This window comes from Tyto alba, unplaced genomic scaffold (assembly GCF_018691265.1).
Source record: "Tyto alba isolate M040663 unplaced genomic scaffold, T.alba_DEE_v4.0 Super-Scaffold_39, whole genome shotgun sequence".
Classification (NCBI taxonomy): Eukaryota; Metazoa; Chordata; class Aves; order Strigiformes; family Tytonidae; genus Tyto; species Tyto alba.
Genome location: NW_024881314.1, coordinates 6,862,601 through 6,882,303, shown reverse-complemented (window position 1 = coordinate 6,882,303; position 19,703 = coordinate 6,862,601). Strand labels below are relative to the sequence as shown.

At 45.3% G+C, this 19,703-nt stretch overlaps 1 protein-coding gene across 1 annotated transcript; it reads right to left on the bottom strand.

The window, feature by feature from the left end:
• Positions 1–14,404: 14,404 nt before the first annotated feature.
• TOB1 (transducer of ERBB2, 1) lies at positions 14,405–19,309 on the bottom strand. Its single transcript, XM_042802696.1, has 2 exons — positions 19,014–19,309; positions 14,405–16,350 (listed from the first exon to the last, which is right to left on the bottom strand). The coding sequence occupies exon 2, from the start codon at positions 16,211–16,213 to the stop codon at positions 15,233–15,235; it is 981 nt and encodes a 326-aa protein (XP_042658630.1). The 5' UTR covers positions 16,214–16,350; positions 19,014–19,309; the 3' UTR covers positions 14,405–15,232.
• Between the last annotated feature and the right edge of the window lie 394 nt (positions 19,310–19,703).

The following is a 19,703-nucleotide window of genomic DNA, read 5'->3' as shown; positions in this document are numbered from 1 at the left end:
GCGTGTGGCATCACGGTTTGGGGACCTGGCACTCGGTAACTTTTCACCCGCCTGGTTTATTTGCTTCTTAAAGTGAAGCTTCCTCCAGTTGTGGTCAGATTTGCCTCACCCTAGTTAATGTAACTGTTTCATAGACACTTGGCTGCATAATTTAGATTTTCTAAGTGGAAAGCAACCCCCACTCCCGAGCTAGATAGCTTGTTCTTATTCAACTGATTTCATCCTTTTCTGGTTAGTAATACAGCAAGAGAGATTTTAGGTTTATCAGGAGAAAAAAAAAAAAAAAGATATAGTAGGGAGTGTGATAAGACAATCAAATCCACTTCCAGAGCTGCAGGAAAAAGACACAATGTATAATTTATTTGAGGCTTTTTCTCTCCCTGTTTTCAGATTGCACAGTTTCTAAATATATTGGTCCAGTTATTCAAAATTATTCATGAATCTCTTCAGTGAATAATACTTGACCTGCGGATCATCTGGAAAGTGAATATTGCAATCAAATTCTCCATTTCTGCTCTAATTTATTGTAGCTAACAGATGTATACTACTCAGGTAATTAGCTTAGGATGAAACTCAAAATGTATATTTGATTGTAGTATTTGCAATTCACAACTATTACTGTGCTAGCTAGTTCCAAAAGTCATCTGATCAAGAGACGGGCAAAAGTATTGAATCTCTGACATAATGAAATTGCTACTTTTATCAGCTGGTTTGGCATTTTGGTGAAGGAGCAGCCGTTCACAAGCACGTGCCACCGGAGCTGCCGCGCTGGACGGGTGTTTGTAGACACAGCAGGCTTGCACAGAGTCAGCAGAGAATAAACATAGATTAAAAGGAAAAATTTAATGGCTTTCTCAGATCTACTCATCTAAGGGGTGTGATAAGCAGGACTCACACCAAAATCTCCTTATCTGTTGGGTCTCTGATGTGCTTTTCCCCTGAAAATATCAGGAACAGGGTGGGGTGGGCATTTTGCCCCTCGACTGTCCAGCCCATGTCTGTACTTGGGATTATTGACTGTGTTTGTAACACGGGGCTGCCTGGAAGGGGGCCGCGCTCTGCCCGCAGCGATGCAGAGCTGCGATCACCTGCAGGGAGCTTACAGTCCCAAGGGGGTGACGGGACGGAGCCAGCGGTCCCTCGGTGCCGCGGCCCAGCCGAGCATCCTCGGCCCTGGGCGCAGGGGCTGGAAGGGCTGAACCACCTTTCTGCAGTTGTTACTCGTTGGGCTCTCGGTTACAGAAACATCTATGCACGCTGGCAACCTACAGCATTTAGAGATCCTAAGTCGCATCTCCCAGTGTCGCAAACTTGGCTTTAAAATCTTGTTATTTCTTCTAAATAAATAAATTTTTGGGTGTTTCAGCTGTTCTTTTAATTTGCCTTCAGTTGGCAGAGCCTTTCAGCCATCACAGGTTTACACTCTCCTTTGCCACCACCAGCATAAAACATATACTCTTTTTCTCACTTTTATTTCAGAATGGAAGTTTAAGGTCTCGCTTAGTCACGGAATCTCCAAAGCAGGAGCTTTTGGAGATCTATCAACCACGACAAGACTCACGGGAGGGTCAGGAGGAGCAGTGTTGCCACCTAGGGACCTTCTGTGAGCTCTGAAAAAGTTTTCTCCAAGATGGGATGCTCTGATGCGTTTCACTCAGGCAGTGGCTGTTTGCCTGCTCGCTTTAGGTGTGCTAGGAGGGAAGTGGGCTTTGACGGTGGTCTTTTGGGCTTGGCTTTTGTTTCCCTGCAAAATGATTAGTCCTTGTGGCTCAGCAAGGTGTTCCAGCCAGGAATCCTGCCCTGCAGCCACCAGCTGCCTCATAAAGACTGTCACCCAGCCCCTCCATCACAGGCTCCAGGAATACATTTATCCTGAGATGCACTTCTACACCTGTTACTTATCAATTCAATTTTTCATGTTTAGCTATAAAAGTTTTTCAGCAAACAAAAATTGAAGGAGGATTTGCTGCTCCTACCCTGGCAGGAATATTTACACATGAGCAGATGATTTGTAACAAATACAGTGTAAGATAGATGGAGCTGCTTCTCTTGTTCACAAATTATTCACAGACTATGGGCTTGAAGAGGAAGAGATTTTTTTCCTTCCTTTGTAAAATACACACACATGTATTTTTTATTATTATTATTTATGATTACTTTCACTGTAAAAAACACTCCTGAGAGCACCTTTTGCAGAATTATTGCAGCTCACAGGTTGTTTAGTTGGTAATCTGGAGATAAGACAGGTTTGGGTTTTTTTTTCCCTTTCTCCTTTTTTTAGTACTTGCCTTGACCACTGAGACTTTTTTCATGGGTTTGAGCCTCTGGGCATTACAAGGTCATAAAATTTAAGTTCCTGGCCTTCACTTTTCTCACCAGGCTGGTCGAGGGACCGTATCACAGAAACAGCTCCCGGATTTTGCTGGACGAGCACAGCTCCTTAAATCAAGCTTTAGGGCAAACGCTCGTGACTGACCATTTGAGATCACATTCTGCAAGCATTCCTGAGCGTGGCGAAAAAAGTGCTGTTTCTAGAAACATTTCTGGCAAGAAGGGAGGTTTCCAGAGTCTCAGGTGCCACTTCAGGAGGAAGCAGTGGGAGATGGACACATAAATAGAAACAGGGACCCTCGACACCCTGAAGGGCTCAGAAGGAAATTTCTAGGTAGAACCTTTGAAGTTTTGCTTATATTCCATATTTCCCACAGAAGTTTTCCCACAGAAGGGACTAGTTTTCTTTTTCTGGATAAAGCTTTCTCTTCCCTACTTCCATAGCTAGAATTAAGAGACAGCTCCATGTACTTGGCAATGCTGTGAGTGGGGGCAGATCCTCCATCCAGCTGTACTACACTGATATGTAATTTGGAGTTTTCTTTCTTGGCCAGCCAGGTGAGCGAAGCCGCTCCAAGCCTTGTTCCCGTGGGAGCTGCATCCCCCAGGAGTCACACAGTCCTGTGAAACGGGCATTGCTACAGTCTGCCTTATAAAATATAACAGTTCATTAAAAAAAAAAAAAAAAAAAAAAAAATTAATATTATATTTTTGTCCTGAAGATTCAGCTGCTGCTAGGTGCTAACTAGGTCACTATTCAAGTCCCTGTCTTCATGGCTCAAGTGTGCCAGATGTGAGCACGTGTGTCTATGTTACATATCGATTTGTGCAAATCATGTAACATACGTAAAACTCATTGGCCTGTAAGCTGAGCAAATACACAATTGGTCTGCAAATCCATTATTGGTAGGAGCAGATGGGCTGCTTGCTTAAATAAATGCATTTGCAAACTCCTCTGGGTCTGCTTGCAAAAACACCAGTTTGTTTATATAACATGGTGTAGCCAGGCTCCTACACTCTCTGCTCACCAAACCCTCCCTGGCTTGGAGTTCAGGTGCTTTCATTTTTGCATAAAGAAAATCTGAACATGAATACATTTTTGCAAATGTAACAAAAAAAAAAAAATCTCTTTTGATTTGTAACGTAGGAGTAGAGCATTGTTTATGTGCATGCCCTGTTAATTGGAAGCATCCATAATACGTCAGACCGAGGCAGAGCAAAATAGACACAGAATAAAAATATCTACAATGACCTGGTCCTGCAAATGCTGAGTAACTTTATGCTCTGAAGCAGAAGTGCCTTAAACAAAAATAACCTTATTCATTCCTTCTGGAGCAGCACATAGGGGATGGCTGGGGTTAGCAAGAGCAAGGAAGGGAAATAAAAAGCTACATTTTCCCTTATTCTGCTGTTGCATCCGCAGCTGACAAAAAAAAAGTCAATGGGCTGAGGAAAAGCACACATTTGTTTGCTTTGTGGCTACTTGGGTGGGTGTTGCTCATTCTCCTGGGGGAGCCCATTTCCCCACAGCACAGTCCTCTGCCCCGGCTCCGCACGGCCAGCTCTCGCGCAACCCCACGGCCTGCAACCTGCCACCGCTCCCCAGGTGCCCTGGAGACCTGCTGGAGAGGGGGAGGAGGAAGAGGAGGATGCAGAGGAGGAGGAGAGCACGCTCACATGGCTCATCAGCTGCCTGCACAGAGCCAAGCGGGGGGTTTCGGCCCCGTTCCCACAGCGCGGTTGCTGAGGGCACAGGCAGCGCGCGCTCTCAGCCGCCACCTTTGCTGGCAGCCCCAGGCGGGAGCGCGCGGGCTGCTGACGTGGCGCCCGGCTGTGTCACCTTGTCCTGTCCCCCGCTCCGGACGCGCCGGGAGGCTGGGACCGGGGGCAGAGCCCTTCGGCCACAAGCAAGGGCTCAGACCACCTCCCTCCTAATTTTTATGTCTTAAAGTAAAAAAGAAAACCAAACAAAGCAAAAAAAAAAAAAAAAAAAAAAAAAAAAAGAGCCCAGCAGAGGAGGGAGGAGGTGGAGGCATTTCCCCTTCGATGGGTCCTTCCTCTTTCTTCCGTTCCGTATTTCCCCCCTTCTAGTTTCTTCCCCTACCTGTTGAAACACAGTTACCACAACACGACGACGGAAAAGCTGCAATTTTAATGTGTGAAGCTGTTATAATTTTAAATAATTGCTTTAAACCAAAAACAACCAAGAGGAAGAAAGCATTCCCCTCCCTGCTGCTCTGCCAGCCTCAGCACCCAGCACCGCTGACCGCCCCGCTCGCCGGCGCTTCTTGGCAGACACACTCCCACCCCAGCAAAAGTCAATGTTTACATTTGTCACATATATTTTTAGCGCATCCCAGATCCAGCTATGCCTCTCAACCCAGCCTTGCAGGCCAATTGCCATCCTGAAAGGCATCTCCCAGCAAACGTTACTTCACTTCAGGAAAGAAAATTCCCCAAGTGAGTCCTGGCAGGAGCTGGCTGCAGGGTCCCCGTTTCACCAGTCCTTCAGGTTCTTCCAGTTCACAAGGACAACGTGCACAGTGAAGGCATTTGCTCTGCAAGTGGCCTCCCAGTACCTAACCTCTGTAAATGCAAAAAATGCAAAGCACCTGGCACAGACCCCTCACCCTGGGCTGACTGCACAGCAGAGGGCCGGTCGGGATAAATATGTTGGGTCTTGGTGGTCTGCTTTGGACTGCTTCTAAGAGGACTTCAAAGAGTTACAAGTAATAGTGACTAATTTTCCTTCACTGTGTCTCAACTGACTTGTCCCTGTACTGCTAGGACGCCGCTGTGTGTCGCACACTAATTAACACCTTTGCTGTGGGCACCGCACAGCCCGAGTCATCTCCAGCAAAAAGGATTTGTGCCCCTGTCTACATTAAGTGACAGCCGCTGCCGTTTATTCCCACTCGACATCAGGTCCCTTGAAAACATCCCCGTAAAGCAGCTGTCCCCTGGTTAAGCACATCCCAATCACATGGAGGATACTGAATGGAGGGAAAGCAAATGCTACTTTCTCTTCCCGTGCTGTGGGAGGGATCGTGCGTTTCACAGGAGAATAAAGCCAACCTTCACGGTGCCAAAGTCCACGGCTCGCCTCGTCCCCGGCTCTGCAGGGCACAACTGGCAGCTCCTCCATCTCTCCCTGCCCTGTCCCTGCCTCGAGGCTGGGGACAGCGATACCTCACGGGGCTTTTCTAGTGATAAAAGTCTGTTGATGACTGGGAGGTGCTTCATGGCAGCAGCACTACTGCACCCCAGGGCCACCCAGAGCTCTCAAGTGAGAAGGAAACTTCACAGCACCTCTGCAAGGCACAGAAATGGGGTTATACCTTGTGCTTCCAGGGAACAGAGGCCCAGAGAAATCGGAACCGCTGCTGGAGGCCAGGAGGCGGCGAGCACGGTGAGCAGGTCGTATCTTTTCATTCCCAGCTCTCCACAGCATGATTTGACAAGTGGTTATGAAAAAACCCCAACCAATAAACAAGTGAAGAAAGAAATAACTGGCTACAGGTTGTACAGCTTGGGCTCCCCTTTGTGTCTGAGCCTGGCCAGATAAATGTCATTATGGGAAAGGCTGGAGATTGGATACAGCCCTCAAGTTCATGAGCTCTAATGGGGAGTGAAAGAAAAGGCTCTGGATGAAGATAACTGCAGCAGTTATATGACTAATCCTAACATCTACGGACATTTTCCCCTCTGCCTGTAAGAGATATGTGATCCTAAGCATCCTTAAGGAACATAACCCCATTCTGGCTAGCAGATGACTAACTACTTGCAAATAATATAGATATATTTTTATAAATCCCAAAAGACCAAAATGTTCAAGATGACAGTGCCCCACAGAAGTGACTCAAAGCCAGGGACTCAAGCACAGATAGATCTTTCCAAGAAGCAACTGGGAACCAGACGACGCGAGACCTGGCCACAGAACTCCCAGCCAGAATGAGCTTTTTGTTTGAGCAAATGCAAATGCCATGACAGGGAACGGGCCAGTTGCCACCCCACAGCAATGCCCCCGGCAGCAGGGTCAGGATGGACAGCCTCAGATCTCTGGAAAATAGGCAAAGTCAAAATCCTAGCTCTAACCACTCTGACTTTTGGAGAGAGCCATCTCAAAGTCAGTCTCACGGATGATCCCCGTCTCCACTTACATATTTCTCATTTTCTAATTTTGTCAGGCAGACATCTAAGTATGTGGAGTCCATTTGTGCAGGCATCAAAAAGCAAAACTCACTGGAGATCTCAGACCAAAATGTATTTTAAAATGCATTATTATCTACATATTATCCACAGCACAAACGTAGAAAGGAAATGTTTCAGTGCTTGTTATAGGAAAAAAGCTGTCCTGCATAGTTAAGGTTTCCCTCCCCACAGCTACCTCTGTTGTAGGTGAACAGGGTCATCCCCTCTCCATCCACGCTCCTTTTCTGAGCCTCGGTGGGCACGGTGGTAGCAGCAGCAGAGGCCATGGAAATCAGCCTGGGCAGGGCTTCAGGATGCTGCAGAGAAGGGAAGGGATAAAGTACGTGAGATTACTACAGCAAGATTGTTTACAAGATTTCAGAGTCCTGTGTTGCCATTGACAGTTAACTACAGATCAGCAGAGGAACATCGTTCTCTACCATAAGTACATATATTTTTAGTTAAATATGTTCCACAAATGTTTTGTAAAGGAAGCTTCTTTGCCTAAAGCCTCTATTTCTTCTCAAGCCTCCAGCAGTACAGCGTAAACCATATAACTAATAACAATTGTTCCTGCATTTGTTTCTTGAGCGTAGATCACAAAATACACAGTTTATTTGGGAGTGTCTGTATACTCATCTATTTTTGTCCTTCTTATTCAACCTTGTAGAGTAAAACAAGCAACTGTGAGTCTGGAGAGGGACACAGCCCTGCCCTGAAGAGATTACAGTCTCCATCAGATAATACACTGCAAATTATACATGGTGAGGCACAGACCTCAGACAAACTGAATGGGGAGAATGGCTTGGTTTGGGAAAGAAACTAAGAAAAGCAACTCTAAGGGAAGACTTTGAAGGAAATCAGAGAAAAAAATCAGTAGGGGAAACCTAGATATTTAAAAGAATAAACAAGGTTTGTACAGCAGAACATTGGAAAAAGGACTGATTCGTAAAGGTGAGATCCAGACCCTAAATTTAACCGATCTCCTGGTATCTGTCTTCAGGCAGGTAAGCTGCTCCAAATACTGAATTCTTAAAGCCAGAGGGACACCAAGAAAAAATGAAAAACAACTTTACTGACCTCCAAAAGTCCATCACTCCCAAATGGGTGCCACCTACTGAGGTGATGATCAAGTCAGCCTTGCTCCAGTGCCACCAGCAGCTTTTCTCACCTCCCACCAGCCACCGCCGCACGGCACGCTCCGGGACAGCTAGGCCACCCGAGACAAGGTGGGGTGGATGGCGTATGGACCGAGCAGCTCCACGCTTCCCTCCTATGAACTGAGCGAGTGCAGAACCTCCCGCAGCAGCTCATCAAGGCCGTGCCTCCGTTTGTAGACTCAGCTGAGCAGAACAAGCACAGTGGTGCAGCAGATGCGCTGGAGCGAGGACGGTGCGAGATGTAAGGGAGGCAAGGGCAGGGAGAGGGGACACCGTTTATTAGGTCAGCTGGTGTACTTGGAAAAACTACACATGCTTTCAGGCACATAAGGCTTCCTTAGGTCTGAAATAGAAGCAATAACCTTAGAGCTAAATACAGGTTGAGAATAATTGTTCTGAGTTAAACTTCATTATATTAATGAATTAGGCAATTTGAGAGAAAGGATGATTGGTTCCTGTTGATCAAAGGGAGGATACTAGCCAGAGGACAGCTGATAATGTCATTTATGGCACAAAGAGAGGGCGAGAGAGAGAGGAATTATTGCCTAGGGATGGTTGGTGGTAGCAAAAATTATAATGTAATATGCAATCAATATCTGTGTGATTCTTATATCCCAGAGTCAGGAATTTTAGTACTCGGATTCTTTTGAAGCCGTTTTGGAGACCTTCCTTGAAGGTCAGGAGTGAGAAGTCAGAGGTGCAGTGGTTGATCTCTCACTGAGTGTTTCTCTCCTGTATCAGTTTGTACAAGTTAATTTGAGTTGGTCGCCTGCAGTTGTTGCCACCGGACTGTCAAATCTGTCATGCAGACCGCACAGACAGGAGGGCAGTGGTAGGTCTCAGTCCTTCTGCATTACTTAGAAATCTGATTCCATTAAGCAGCTGTGGTTAATTGCCAACACTTCTGAGTTCCTCATTATTCCTTAGATATTTTGTTTACCCGTGAAGCACCAGTCCCAGGGAACCTGTGATTTCCTAAGGAACTAAATTTTCACATAAAAATGAAGTTCTTAGTGGACTTCTAGGGAAAAGCTAAAAGATTCTGAAATCTATTTGACTTTATACCCAGAAGATAAATTAACATGGTATGAGGTTGATTATTATTTATGATAACCTCATAATTCCTAAAATATTATTGGAGGCCTGAATCTCAATTTCTCAAGTGATTTGGTTTGGCAGTACTGAAACGAGTCTTTAAGGACAGGACTGTAACAGTCTAGAAGGCACAAATGGAGAACATCCTTACATGTTACTTAAACATGAAATATAAATTGTTCTCAAATAAAATATGATCTATGGCTCAAAGCAGTTAATAAATATGAGATTCACAAACATCTGCAAAGTAGGTAATTGCCCCAGGTGTTAACATTTTCAAAGGTAGTCAGGAATTTTGCATGCTTCCCACTAAATTGCCAAACTGAGGTGCTGTTACGTACCTGACTGACCCTGAGAGACACAGGCAGACCGAGAACGATTGGCTTCAAAAATACATTGCAGTTATCTACAATATCTGAGACTCAGCATGGACTTAAAGGCTAAAGTATGGACTTAAAACCACCGAAACTACTCGACAAAGCTGAAGCAGTCTGTTGAAGACTGGGCAGACAGTTCATAGCACAGCTGGTGGCAGAAACCAGCAGCCCTGTCTCTGTGCTGGCACACGGGATACTTAACCTTATAGTCTAATGAAAATCAAAGGGGAATTTGTTTTAGTTTGTAAAATCTGTATGCAAGTCTAATTTTGACCAGCAGCAACTTTAGTGAGTAGGCTGGTGCAAAATTTTCACATGATTTGTACTGGAGGAATATATACTACCATATCTATAGAAACACCCACAGAAATTCTTTTAGAGAATCACAATAGTCAGTATGTGAGATCTCACTGCTCTGGAGGCCTTCTGCTCTGATGGTGGATGAATCAGACTCTATATACCGTGGACAATGAGAATCAAGTGCTTCACTTTTACATGCATGCCTTATTTCAAAATGTAAAGGTCATCTCATACACGTTAAGTGAACTGTACAATGGAGGAGACTCTCAAAGGCCACAGAGACTAAAGACAATAAAAGGCGGGAACGGTAGCTCAACCTTAGAAGAGGTTCACGTGGCATACAGAAATTGGATGAAGCTCCTTATTGACAGCAAAAAGCCAGCTAACGTCTGACACTTGCTAACAGTGAATTTCAATGGAGACAGAGGAGGAAACCAACACAGAAAAGGGCAGGGACTTGCCCGGAGTCAGAGCTGGAACGTGGAGTGCCTGAGCTGTCATCTATTATGCCATGTTCTTCACTAACCTGCCACTTCCCATTTCCATCAACGTGACTAAAAACTCACAGGCTGTTGTGTTTCTGGATGAGGCTGCCCAAGCAGCAAATTCTCCCAGTTTCGTGAGACTGTGAGCATCTAATATAATCCTTAATTGGATTCTGACATTCAGTAGTTCTTTACACCGTCTTTAGAGATAAAGCGAAGTCAAGTAATCCTTAGCCTACAAGGGGCGGAGGGAGAGGGTACCTTTCGGTGGCTAGAGCCTTGCGTGTTGAGGTCTCCCGTGGCACAGCAGGTCCTGGCATCGAGCAATTTGAGAGATGAGGTCAGAGAGATGTGGAGTCTGGGTGAAAAGAAGAGCGGCATGAAAGCCTGGTGCAGCAGAGCAAGTAGCAGCGAACAAAGAGAGCAATGCACAAGCCGGTCCTTCCAAGGATGCTGGGGAAGAGGCAGAAAAGACAAAGGAAAGGGTTATGGGTGTAGCAGGGAATTAGTATCTTCTGCCAATGAAAAAAGGTGGGTTTCCAGGTCGGGTTTTAATTGCATTAGCCAGTTCCGTTGATAGAGCCTTCTCAAAGCAGCTCGCAGGAGCACTAAACAATGATTAAGGCACTACATTCCCAGAGTCCTCTTTTGGTTTATGCTATGGGTAATCCTGAAGCTAAGGGGACAAGGGAACGCAGCACAATGAGCTCCATGAGGGCATGGAGCTGACAAACTGTTTAAATGTAATGGTGTCTCTGTTCTCAGAGGAGGAGAGGATCTCTGATTTCAGGCCTCTGACGTGCTAAATTACCAAATGAAAACTACAGCAAGTTCCACCAAAACTGCAGCCATCAACACTACAGATTGTTTTTAACAAACAAAAGTTGACAGAATAAAGGATGGGGGTTGAAGGGTGTCTGCACTCTATGCCAAGGTTTTTCTAAAAATATTTTACACCTGCTATTCGTTCCGCACACTGATCATATTTTGTCTATGAGGTAGAGAACTCAGAGTGCCAAAGGGAATGTGGTTTATGCTCCCGAGTCTGAATGCTTTTTCCCTTCTGTAAGGCAAAACTCCTTACTACCGTCACTAAAATAAAGCCAAGAGGACAAAAGTCATAAGCGCTCTGCCACGGTAACAGTTTAACTGTTCCTCTCGCTGATCTTTGGAAACAATCCCTTCAGCAGGATTTTACAGCTCTGGCACTTCGATTTAGCAAACTTTCAATGCAGCTCATGAGAGGAATGCAGCCAGCACTGTACACTCAATTTAAATCAACTTGCTGATGATATAAAAAAGAGTGCTGAACCGCCGGTTTGCTTCATCTGCTCCAAAACTACCAACACAAACTCTGAGGTATTTATTCCTGAAATGTTAATAGAACAGTCTGGGGCATCAGATCAGTAAATGAACTCTGGTTTGATCCCATGCCGGTCCAAAGAGCTGATTTAACAACTAATTGTTTGGTTACTTGATATTTCAGAAATGCAACTGGGCTGTTTGCTGCTAACAGGCTTTTGCACGTTGCAGCACGGTGGGAGCCCAGGGTGCAGAGAGCTGGGCAGGCGGCCGCGCTGTAGCTGGGGAATCATCTGCCACCCTTGGCCGTAGAAAGAGACCGTACAAGCAATGTTCAACAGCATTCTGATTTTGCCTCGTGAAAGAGGGATGGATCCTTCTGTGGCTTAGACCCAGTCCTGGATTTGTATAAATTCTGATAGCTTAGTTGAAGTTAAGAGAACTACAAAACTTGTACTCACCGGGACTCCGGTGCCGGGTCAGCCTGTGCCCTCTGGGCTCGCATCCGCAGCAGAGACCTTTGAGAACACGACGCAGTAAGGAAGCACTACATATTGTAAACTCCGCCTGTGAGCTGGCTCTCCTTCCCAGAAATAATCAGATCCATTTAATTTTGGCGACCGCTACTAGACTTCTGATCAAGAGTAAGGTGTGTCGCCTGCCCACAAAACGAACGCGGCACAGACCGTAGCTGTCCACGCTCCACCCTGCCGCGCCAAGATGCCTCCGAGCTCGGTTTCACAGATCCCAGATTACAATTTGAAAAGTTACCGACTTGAGCTGAACGGAGTGAGCCTTACAGATGAAAGTGCTTTTAATTTGTGCTTGGGTGGGGACTTCGAGTGAAGAGACAGGACACACTAAGTAGCGTTGAGGGGGACGCATACTTACGGTTTTACCCTTTTCTTCACTGTAAATTAAAGACATCTTCCGAGGTTTAACTTACACCGGCAATTTTAAGGAAGTAAATTGCATGTTCACAAGAGAAAATACAAAAGAACTTGCACAACTGAGCAACTGCTTCCTTTTCCCCCTTCATTTCTTTTTAGGTCCTTTCTATCAAAGCAAACACACTTATCTGACAGCATGGCTCAAGAGCAGAATACTGGGTGCGTGGAAATTAAACCAGAGATTGACTTGGCACTCATTTAGAACAGAATGTTGCAGTGTAAATGTTTGATCTAACAAATTCAGCACCAAACTTTAGCAAAAGCTAAATAAATGGGTGTAGACTGAACAGAAAGCACGTATCTTTAATTTCTATAATGAGCAAGAGAAAATATTAGAAGTCTTCACATTTGCATTCTTTGAGAAAACTAGAAGTGCTCTCTACAGATTGTCTCCTCGCAAAGCACCATCAACAAGCCCTGCTTAGTAAAATCTTCATATTAAAAGGTGCTGCAAAAAAACCACCTTGTTTCCAGACATTCTTCCTTGCTGCAAACCACCACTGCCCTTCATACGTAGAGCAGGTTACAATGGAAGTGAACAAATCTGCACGGGAGGAGAATAAACTCGGTGACCTTAAAAGACAAACTATCTCAGATTAAATCACAGAACAGAAATACTACTGGACACGTAGAATAGTCTCCACTGCCAGAGTTGCCCAACCTCCTAGGCAGTTTAGGTATTATTACTGTATTGTAAATACAACGATAACTGTACTAAGTCTTAAGGTCTAGGCATACAAATAAAGAGAATTCACAGAGCTAATATTCTCCATTTTCCAGTAATTGATCTAGTATTTTCCGTTTTTTTTTTTCCCCAATTCCTTTTAAAAGCAAAATTATCCACTTAAAATGAGATACCAAATGAGGCACTTTCGAGTATGGTTCTGTCCACCGATGTGCTGTTAGTGGAAAGATAAACCAGATGGCAAACGCAATAAAAAGGAGCCAGTTAGAAACAGATGAATGCCTAAAAAAACCTCCGCTCCATTATTGCTTTTGAATTGGTTGTCATGGCATTAGAAATCGATACCACTGTCAGCCTCACATCTCCACCCTGTCCATTTCTTCCTGGCCTCTGTCCAAAGCAAAGATCTCACACTGATGTTTAAACACACGCTCTTCCTTACAGCACGGGGCTATTTCCACCAACGCGCTGCTCGCACCAAACCGGGGGGGTGTATGTGCGTGGAATTTACACCTTTTGTAAAATCAAGTGCACCAAACAGGAAAACACTGATCTTCAGTCTCAAAATCCAATTTCAGAATACTAGTGTTCAGGTAATTTTAATCCTGTACTCCTGTAGCTTACAATTCATCATCACGAGCCAAAGGACTACCCACTCAGCAGATACCTTCTCTTTGTACAATTGAAACTGCCATGGAAAATAAGTTGACATTCATTAGATTTACATATTAAAGAAGTTTCTCTTCCCCTGGACAATGTCCATCAGCAAGGACCACAATTTGCCAAACAGATGGAAAAGAGTAAGGGATACAACTTCAAAATAGTCCTGGAAAAGCCAAGTTGTTTTGCCAGCCTTACAATTCTTTCTCCTCCCACTCACATTCACGTTTTGAGAATCTATTAAGTTAAAATTGGTAAAATCCACTAAAATAAAAACCTTAGAATGTCACGTTGTAGTTGCATTAATTTCTCTTTTTAATAGAGCATATAAAATGAAACTTTACAATGAGTTTAGTAAACTGTAAATCAGCACTTTTATTCAGTCTAGTTTCTGAGCTATTAATCCCTAATACAGAAACAGAACGCTGATGCATTGGTCTAGGACCTCTCGAGATAATAGTTCAAATCCATTCTGATGACATGGAAAGTGAATTTCATTGAATCACCTGAGTCCCTTCTAGATACATCATATCGCACAATAACTTAACATTCCCAGAGCTTATAGTCTTAACTCTCGAGGCAAAAAAATATAAAATTACCTTCTGACTTCAGTGAGCTGCAGTTAAGGAAAACACGTGAAAGTTTCCTCAAATAATTGCAGGCAAGTACTTAACCAGGCTATGTGCTTTGTCAGTAGTATTCTAGGTAAAGCACCCCATTATTGTGGTGCATCAATACAGCAACCCCTGCCATCGCTCCTTTGTCAGGCACTGAGTCAGACTTTTTTGCATCATTAGCACTGACAACACAATAAACGCAGCGCTCGGATCTTCAGCAAAGCAGTAAAAACACAGACCACGACAATCAATTAATTTTAAAGAATTTTAATACAAACTTAATATAAACTATTTCAGTCCCTCTTAACATGTAAGACACTGACTCAAAATACTTTTATACCTTTTTTCAAGTATTGCACAATGTAGGTACAAAATTAATATTTACGATTACATTTTCTTCCATAATATATAGCAAAAATCTTTAAACTTTTAACAGAAAATACAATTTGTGTTTCTTTTGAAAAAAGCAAATATTTCGTACATTTTAATTCCACCACTAAGGAATATTCTGTACACAACTTTTTATTTTTTTTATAATTGATGTCTTTAAGATGGATATCTTACAATTTCAGTAAAAAAAATACAACATGAAGCTGCTGCAGCTGTCACAGATCACTGTAGTAAAAAGATATAAATGCAATACCATGTTGTAGAAACAATATATATACTCTGATATTTTACAAACTTTGTACTAAATTAAATTATACAATTAGAAAAAGACCAATAAACCCACCTATTAGTGCCAATTTTTAAAATATATATATACATATATGTTTCTGTACATATATATATACACACATGAAAAAAATTAGCCACGTCCTTGCTATATCTTAAATACTGTAAGAGGCCATATTTTGAGAGTATATTTTTGTAATGTACAGTCAGTATAAAATAATTTTGTGCTTGGTTGGCAAATGAAAAAATGATGCATGTTGTAGTTATCTAACCAAGCCTGAATGTATTCATACTACAAGCCTTAAAAAAAATCGCTCAAGAGGTGGAAAAAAAGATACACCCTTGGGTACGTGCATTTTAACTTGTACAATAGTATTTATTTGTATTTCACTTTCGTTTTATTTTTAGTTAGCCATAACTGGCTGGAATTGCTGGTTAGAATACTGCATGTTGTTTAAACTAAAATTCAAGCCATCCACAAAAGACTTCTCATTTAGACCTCCATAGGCTGCAAACATATCAAAGGCATTACTGTACTGGAGAGGACTGAGGTTAAGGGGGCTGTCACCAGGAAAGATGCTACTGGTACTACCTTGACCCTGCATGTTGGGGAAAATGAACTCCTTTGCGTTAGGAGAAAGGGCAGAAGTCTTCTGCTGTTGTTGTTGCTGCTGCTGCTGACTGCCTAAGCCAAGCCCGTAGAGAGAGTGCATGGAGGAGGAGAGGGCTTTCTGCTTCAACAGGTCATTGACATTCAAGCCAAGGTTGGTGGGAGAAGTGCGGGCGACCTTGTTGCTACGGCCGCTATTCTTCATTTTGGTCGAGCCAAACTTGGTGGCAGCAAATGTGGCAGTGGTGAAGGTTAAAGGCTGAGTGGAGCGGGGCATGAAAGTTGGGCTCACAGCAGCAGAGTGACCAAAGGGAGGAGAAGGAGAACTAGACACTGAAGATGCTGGGTCACTAATTGGCATGAACACCTGGGCCTCTGGGTTAAAGCTGTTCTTGATTTCCTTATCCAACTCACATCCATTTTCATTATCATCCACATAAAGCACTTTCACTGGTCCCTTTTCACCGATTTGGTATGAAACCTCAAATGGGTCAATCCAAACACTAAGATCCTGAGGCAAGTTGCCACGAACATCATCAATGTCCAAACCACTCTCTTTGGATGCTTGTTCTATGACTGGGTCCACTTTCTCCCCTATATGTATACATCTAAACCCTGATCCTTTGTATGGCTTTTCTGGATACCAGTGCCCTTCATACTTCTTCTTAAGAAGTCTTTCAAGCTCTTCACCAAAAATGTTGACACGTCGTCTGGGAAGCTTATTGTACAAATATGAAATAATAAAATTGAGTGCTACTTGGATTTCAAGCTGCATAGCTGCTATGCCACAAAGTTTTAAGTCTGTTTCAAAACCCGAAGAAGAAAGTGTTCAAGATGCCACGGGGAAACAAAGTTTCATTCAAAGTGCTGATTCTAGTTGATTATTATCCTTCACCTTGAGCGCTCTTGTTCCTTTAAGAAAAAACAAAAGCAAACACATCCAAATAAGGAAAGCGTAAGATCAAGCTCTAAGGCCTATTCTTTTAGCTTCACTTTCTGCATAAAATAGGTTACTTTTTAAATCAAAAAATGTGCATCAAATTATTTGCGTTCATGCCTGTGGAAGGTGAGGATGCCAACTACATTCAGCATGCCTTACAAACAACACTGCAGAAGATGCACTAAGCGTGTGTTTACATATACAGCATGGGGCATTTCAAAATCACATGAGCTTGCCATTTAGTTATTCACAAAGCAGCAAGGATAATTTTTAAGACATCACAGAACTGCCAGGCCTGACAAGGGTTCAATTACGAACCCGTATTTGGATGATTTATAGTACTCAGCTGCAAAATTTAGCACCAGACTATTATTTTAGCCTGAAAGGTCTTAGACCAAGGGTCATTTATCATTGTAAAGTTTGCAAACATATTGGTTGCACTTTAAGCTACAGAGTTATAAACATGTTAACAGTTGCTTTAGAAGATTTCACACAAAAAATCTAAAATTATGCAACATTTATTTTAAGTCCAAGCACATCATCTGCATAAACTGTGTGCTGGCGAAATTATCCTAACTGAAGAGAAAATGTCCGCTGCACATATACAACAATTCTTCCTTGGAATAGCTAAAATTATAATGCCATCAATGCATACAAAATAGATGCATGTATCTTCTGTCATAAGGGTAGCAATGACTGTGGAATTGCTACAATAAATTAATTCACAATTTTTTCCCTTTCTACAAATTATTCTATATTATCAGATGTAATATATTAATATATACTAAATTAATATATCCTGCTGTGCATAGCTCAGATTTCAAAAAGTTACTAGAGCTAACAGGGCTTTTGATAGCCTTAAAAACAATAGCTTTTCTCCTTCTCCATGACTCCATTTTATATTTAATATAAAATATGGTTGCCACTCCTTCACAAAGGACAAAAGAGGAATTAGCTATCTAAAGTTAAAGAAGGGACAAGAATCAAGTATTAGCGCGCATACTGCTAATGAAAATACTGCAGTACCTTAGACTAGAGGTACACATCCACAGGATACAGCTTTGTTCAAGAAGTTACAGTGAAACAAAATATGTATTTCAAGTCAAATGCCCAATGAGAATTTCAATTAAGTGTGCTTTTCTGCACTGCATCACTAGGAACAAAATTTAGTGTAGCTGTCACTAAAGATTAGAGAAATCAGAGTCAATATCAAAATCCTTTAACAATGTGAATTCAATACTTGTTTATTTCTTGCTCCACATAATCTCCTTTTAAAGTCTGGAACCCTATTTCCAAGCCACTCGTGTTCTCCCCAACATGGTATGGGAATAGTTTGAAAGCTTGTACGATAAGGCGACCTTTAAACGTTTGCTGGATCAGCACTGGGTGGGGATAAGGAAAAGATCAAGGGCAAACAGAAGATATTTACAAAAGGGACACAATCAGTACAGAAAAGCTGATTGGGTGGTTAAAAGGGGCATTTAAAAATGATTTATTAATCCATCTGTTTTGTTTCCCTTCCTCCATGTCCTTTAGGAAAGAAATCATCCTTTCAAGGCACACTGGGCAGCCGCTATCAATTTTTCTAAGCCCCAAAACCAATCCACAGTACAAGCACCTGATCAAATGAATCAACTTGATCATTTCATACTTTTTTTTTTTTTTTTTTAGTTTTGGTTTATTTTTTACTTTTTTTTTTTTAATTTAGAGGACAATATTTCTCAGGGGCCGAAGCCCGGCGCGGGGGTTACGAGCAGGAGCCACGGGCAGTGTGGGCGTTACATAACCAGGGACTCGGGTCTCATTAGGTTTCTGCTCACAGCCCTGGGAGCTCCGGCAGCAGGAGAAGGAGGAGGAGGAAGAGCGTTCTCTGAGCCCGTAAGAAAGAAAATGAAGAAGAGGAAGGGAGATGACTAGAAGGAGGGGGGGAGGCGGGCTGCAAGGCCCCTCTGCTCAGCACACGGGCCAGCGCCCCGGGCCCGGCGACACCCCCTCGGCCCCCCCGCGGGACGGGGTCCTGGGGACCGCTGCCAGCTCTGCCCGGAGAGGCCCGGCGGAGGCAGCAGCTCTTAGTCAGCCGGCAACGCTCACTCCTCCCAGCCCCAACGCGTCCAGGGACCGCCTTGGGAGGGTCCCTCTCGCCGCCCGGCTCCCCCGGGCCGTGCCCTCTCCCCGCGGGGCTGCCGGCGGCCCCTCACACGCTCCTTCCCATCGGTTCCTGTGCCGCTCGGCGCCCCCCCCTCCCCGCACCCCGACACCGCGGGGTCGCGACCGCCCCTGCACCCCGGGCCGTGCCCGCCTCACGGACGGGCCGGGCCCGCCTCAAGCATCCCCGCCTCAGGGGTCGGGGCCCGGCTGCTGCCGCCTCAGCGGCCAGGGCCGGGCGGTGGCTGCCCCAGGCCCCCCGCCACGGCGGCCGGGGCCGCGCCCGCCTCAGCCCTCCCGCCTCAGGGGCCGGGCGGCGGCCGCCTCAGCCCCCCGCTCGCCTCACGGCCGGGTCCGGGCGGCGGCCGCCTCAGCCCCCCCCGCCTCAGCGTCTGCTCTCGGCTTGGGTCCCCCCCGGCCCCCCGCCGCGGCGCACACCCCCGCGCCGCCCCCCCCCCCCCCCCCCCCGCCCTCAGCGAGCGGTACTCACCCGGGGGGTGTGGGGGGGGTAGTGCAAACAGTCTCGGCGGGGGTGTGAGTGCGGAGGGGAGGGCGGGGGCGGCTCAGCACCCGACCCCCATCTCCGAGAGCCTGCTCCCTCAGCGAGGATGGGAGGGGAAAGGAAAGAGAGAAAAAAAAGAAAAAAAAAAAAAAAAAAAAAAAAGGGAGGGGGGAGGGCTGGAAAAAAAAAGGGGGGGGAGGGAAAGGGGGGGGAAGGGCTGCGCTGCTCACACCCCCACGACGGGCGCGCTCAGCCGCCGCAGCCGGGCTCCTTCTGCTACTGCCCCACCGCCCGACGCGCCCCTATATATCGCCTCCCTTCCCCCGCCCCCCCGCCGCGCCCCGCCCACACGCCCCGCCCGGCCGCGCCCACCGGCCCGGCCCGCCAGTGACTAGTGCCCGCCCTTGTCCCGCCCCCTTCCACCAGGCCCCGCCCTTGTCCCGCCCCCCGCTGCCTCCCCTTCCCCCACCCCGGCGTGGAGGGGCCGCTCTCTACGTCAGCTCGCTCATCACCTCACAACACCGTTGCGTCACTGCCGACGTCAAACCTATGCCCTCGCGCCCCTCATCTCCGCAGGGACGGCGGGGGGGGGGGGGTGAGCCCGCGCTGAACTACATCTCCCATAACCGCCGCCGCGGCGCGTCATGGCGGGGGGGACGGGGGCACCTCGCAGCCCCT

What these genes read in the sequence shown, in the direction of transcription:
- TOB1 (XM_042802696.1), bottom strand. Translation starts at nt 16,213, where the DNA reads ATGCAGCTTGAAATCCAAGTAGCACTCAATTTTATTATTTCATATTTG.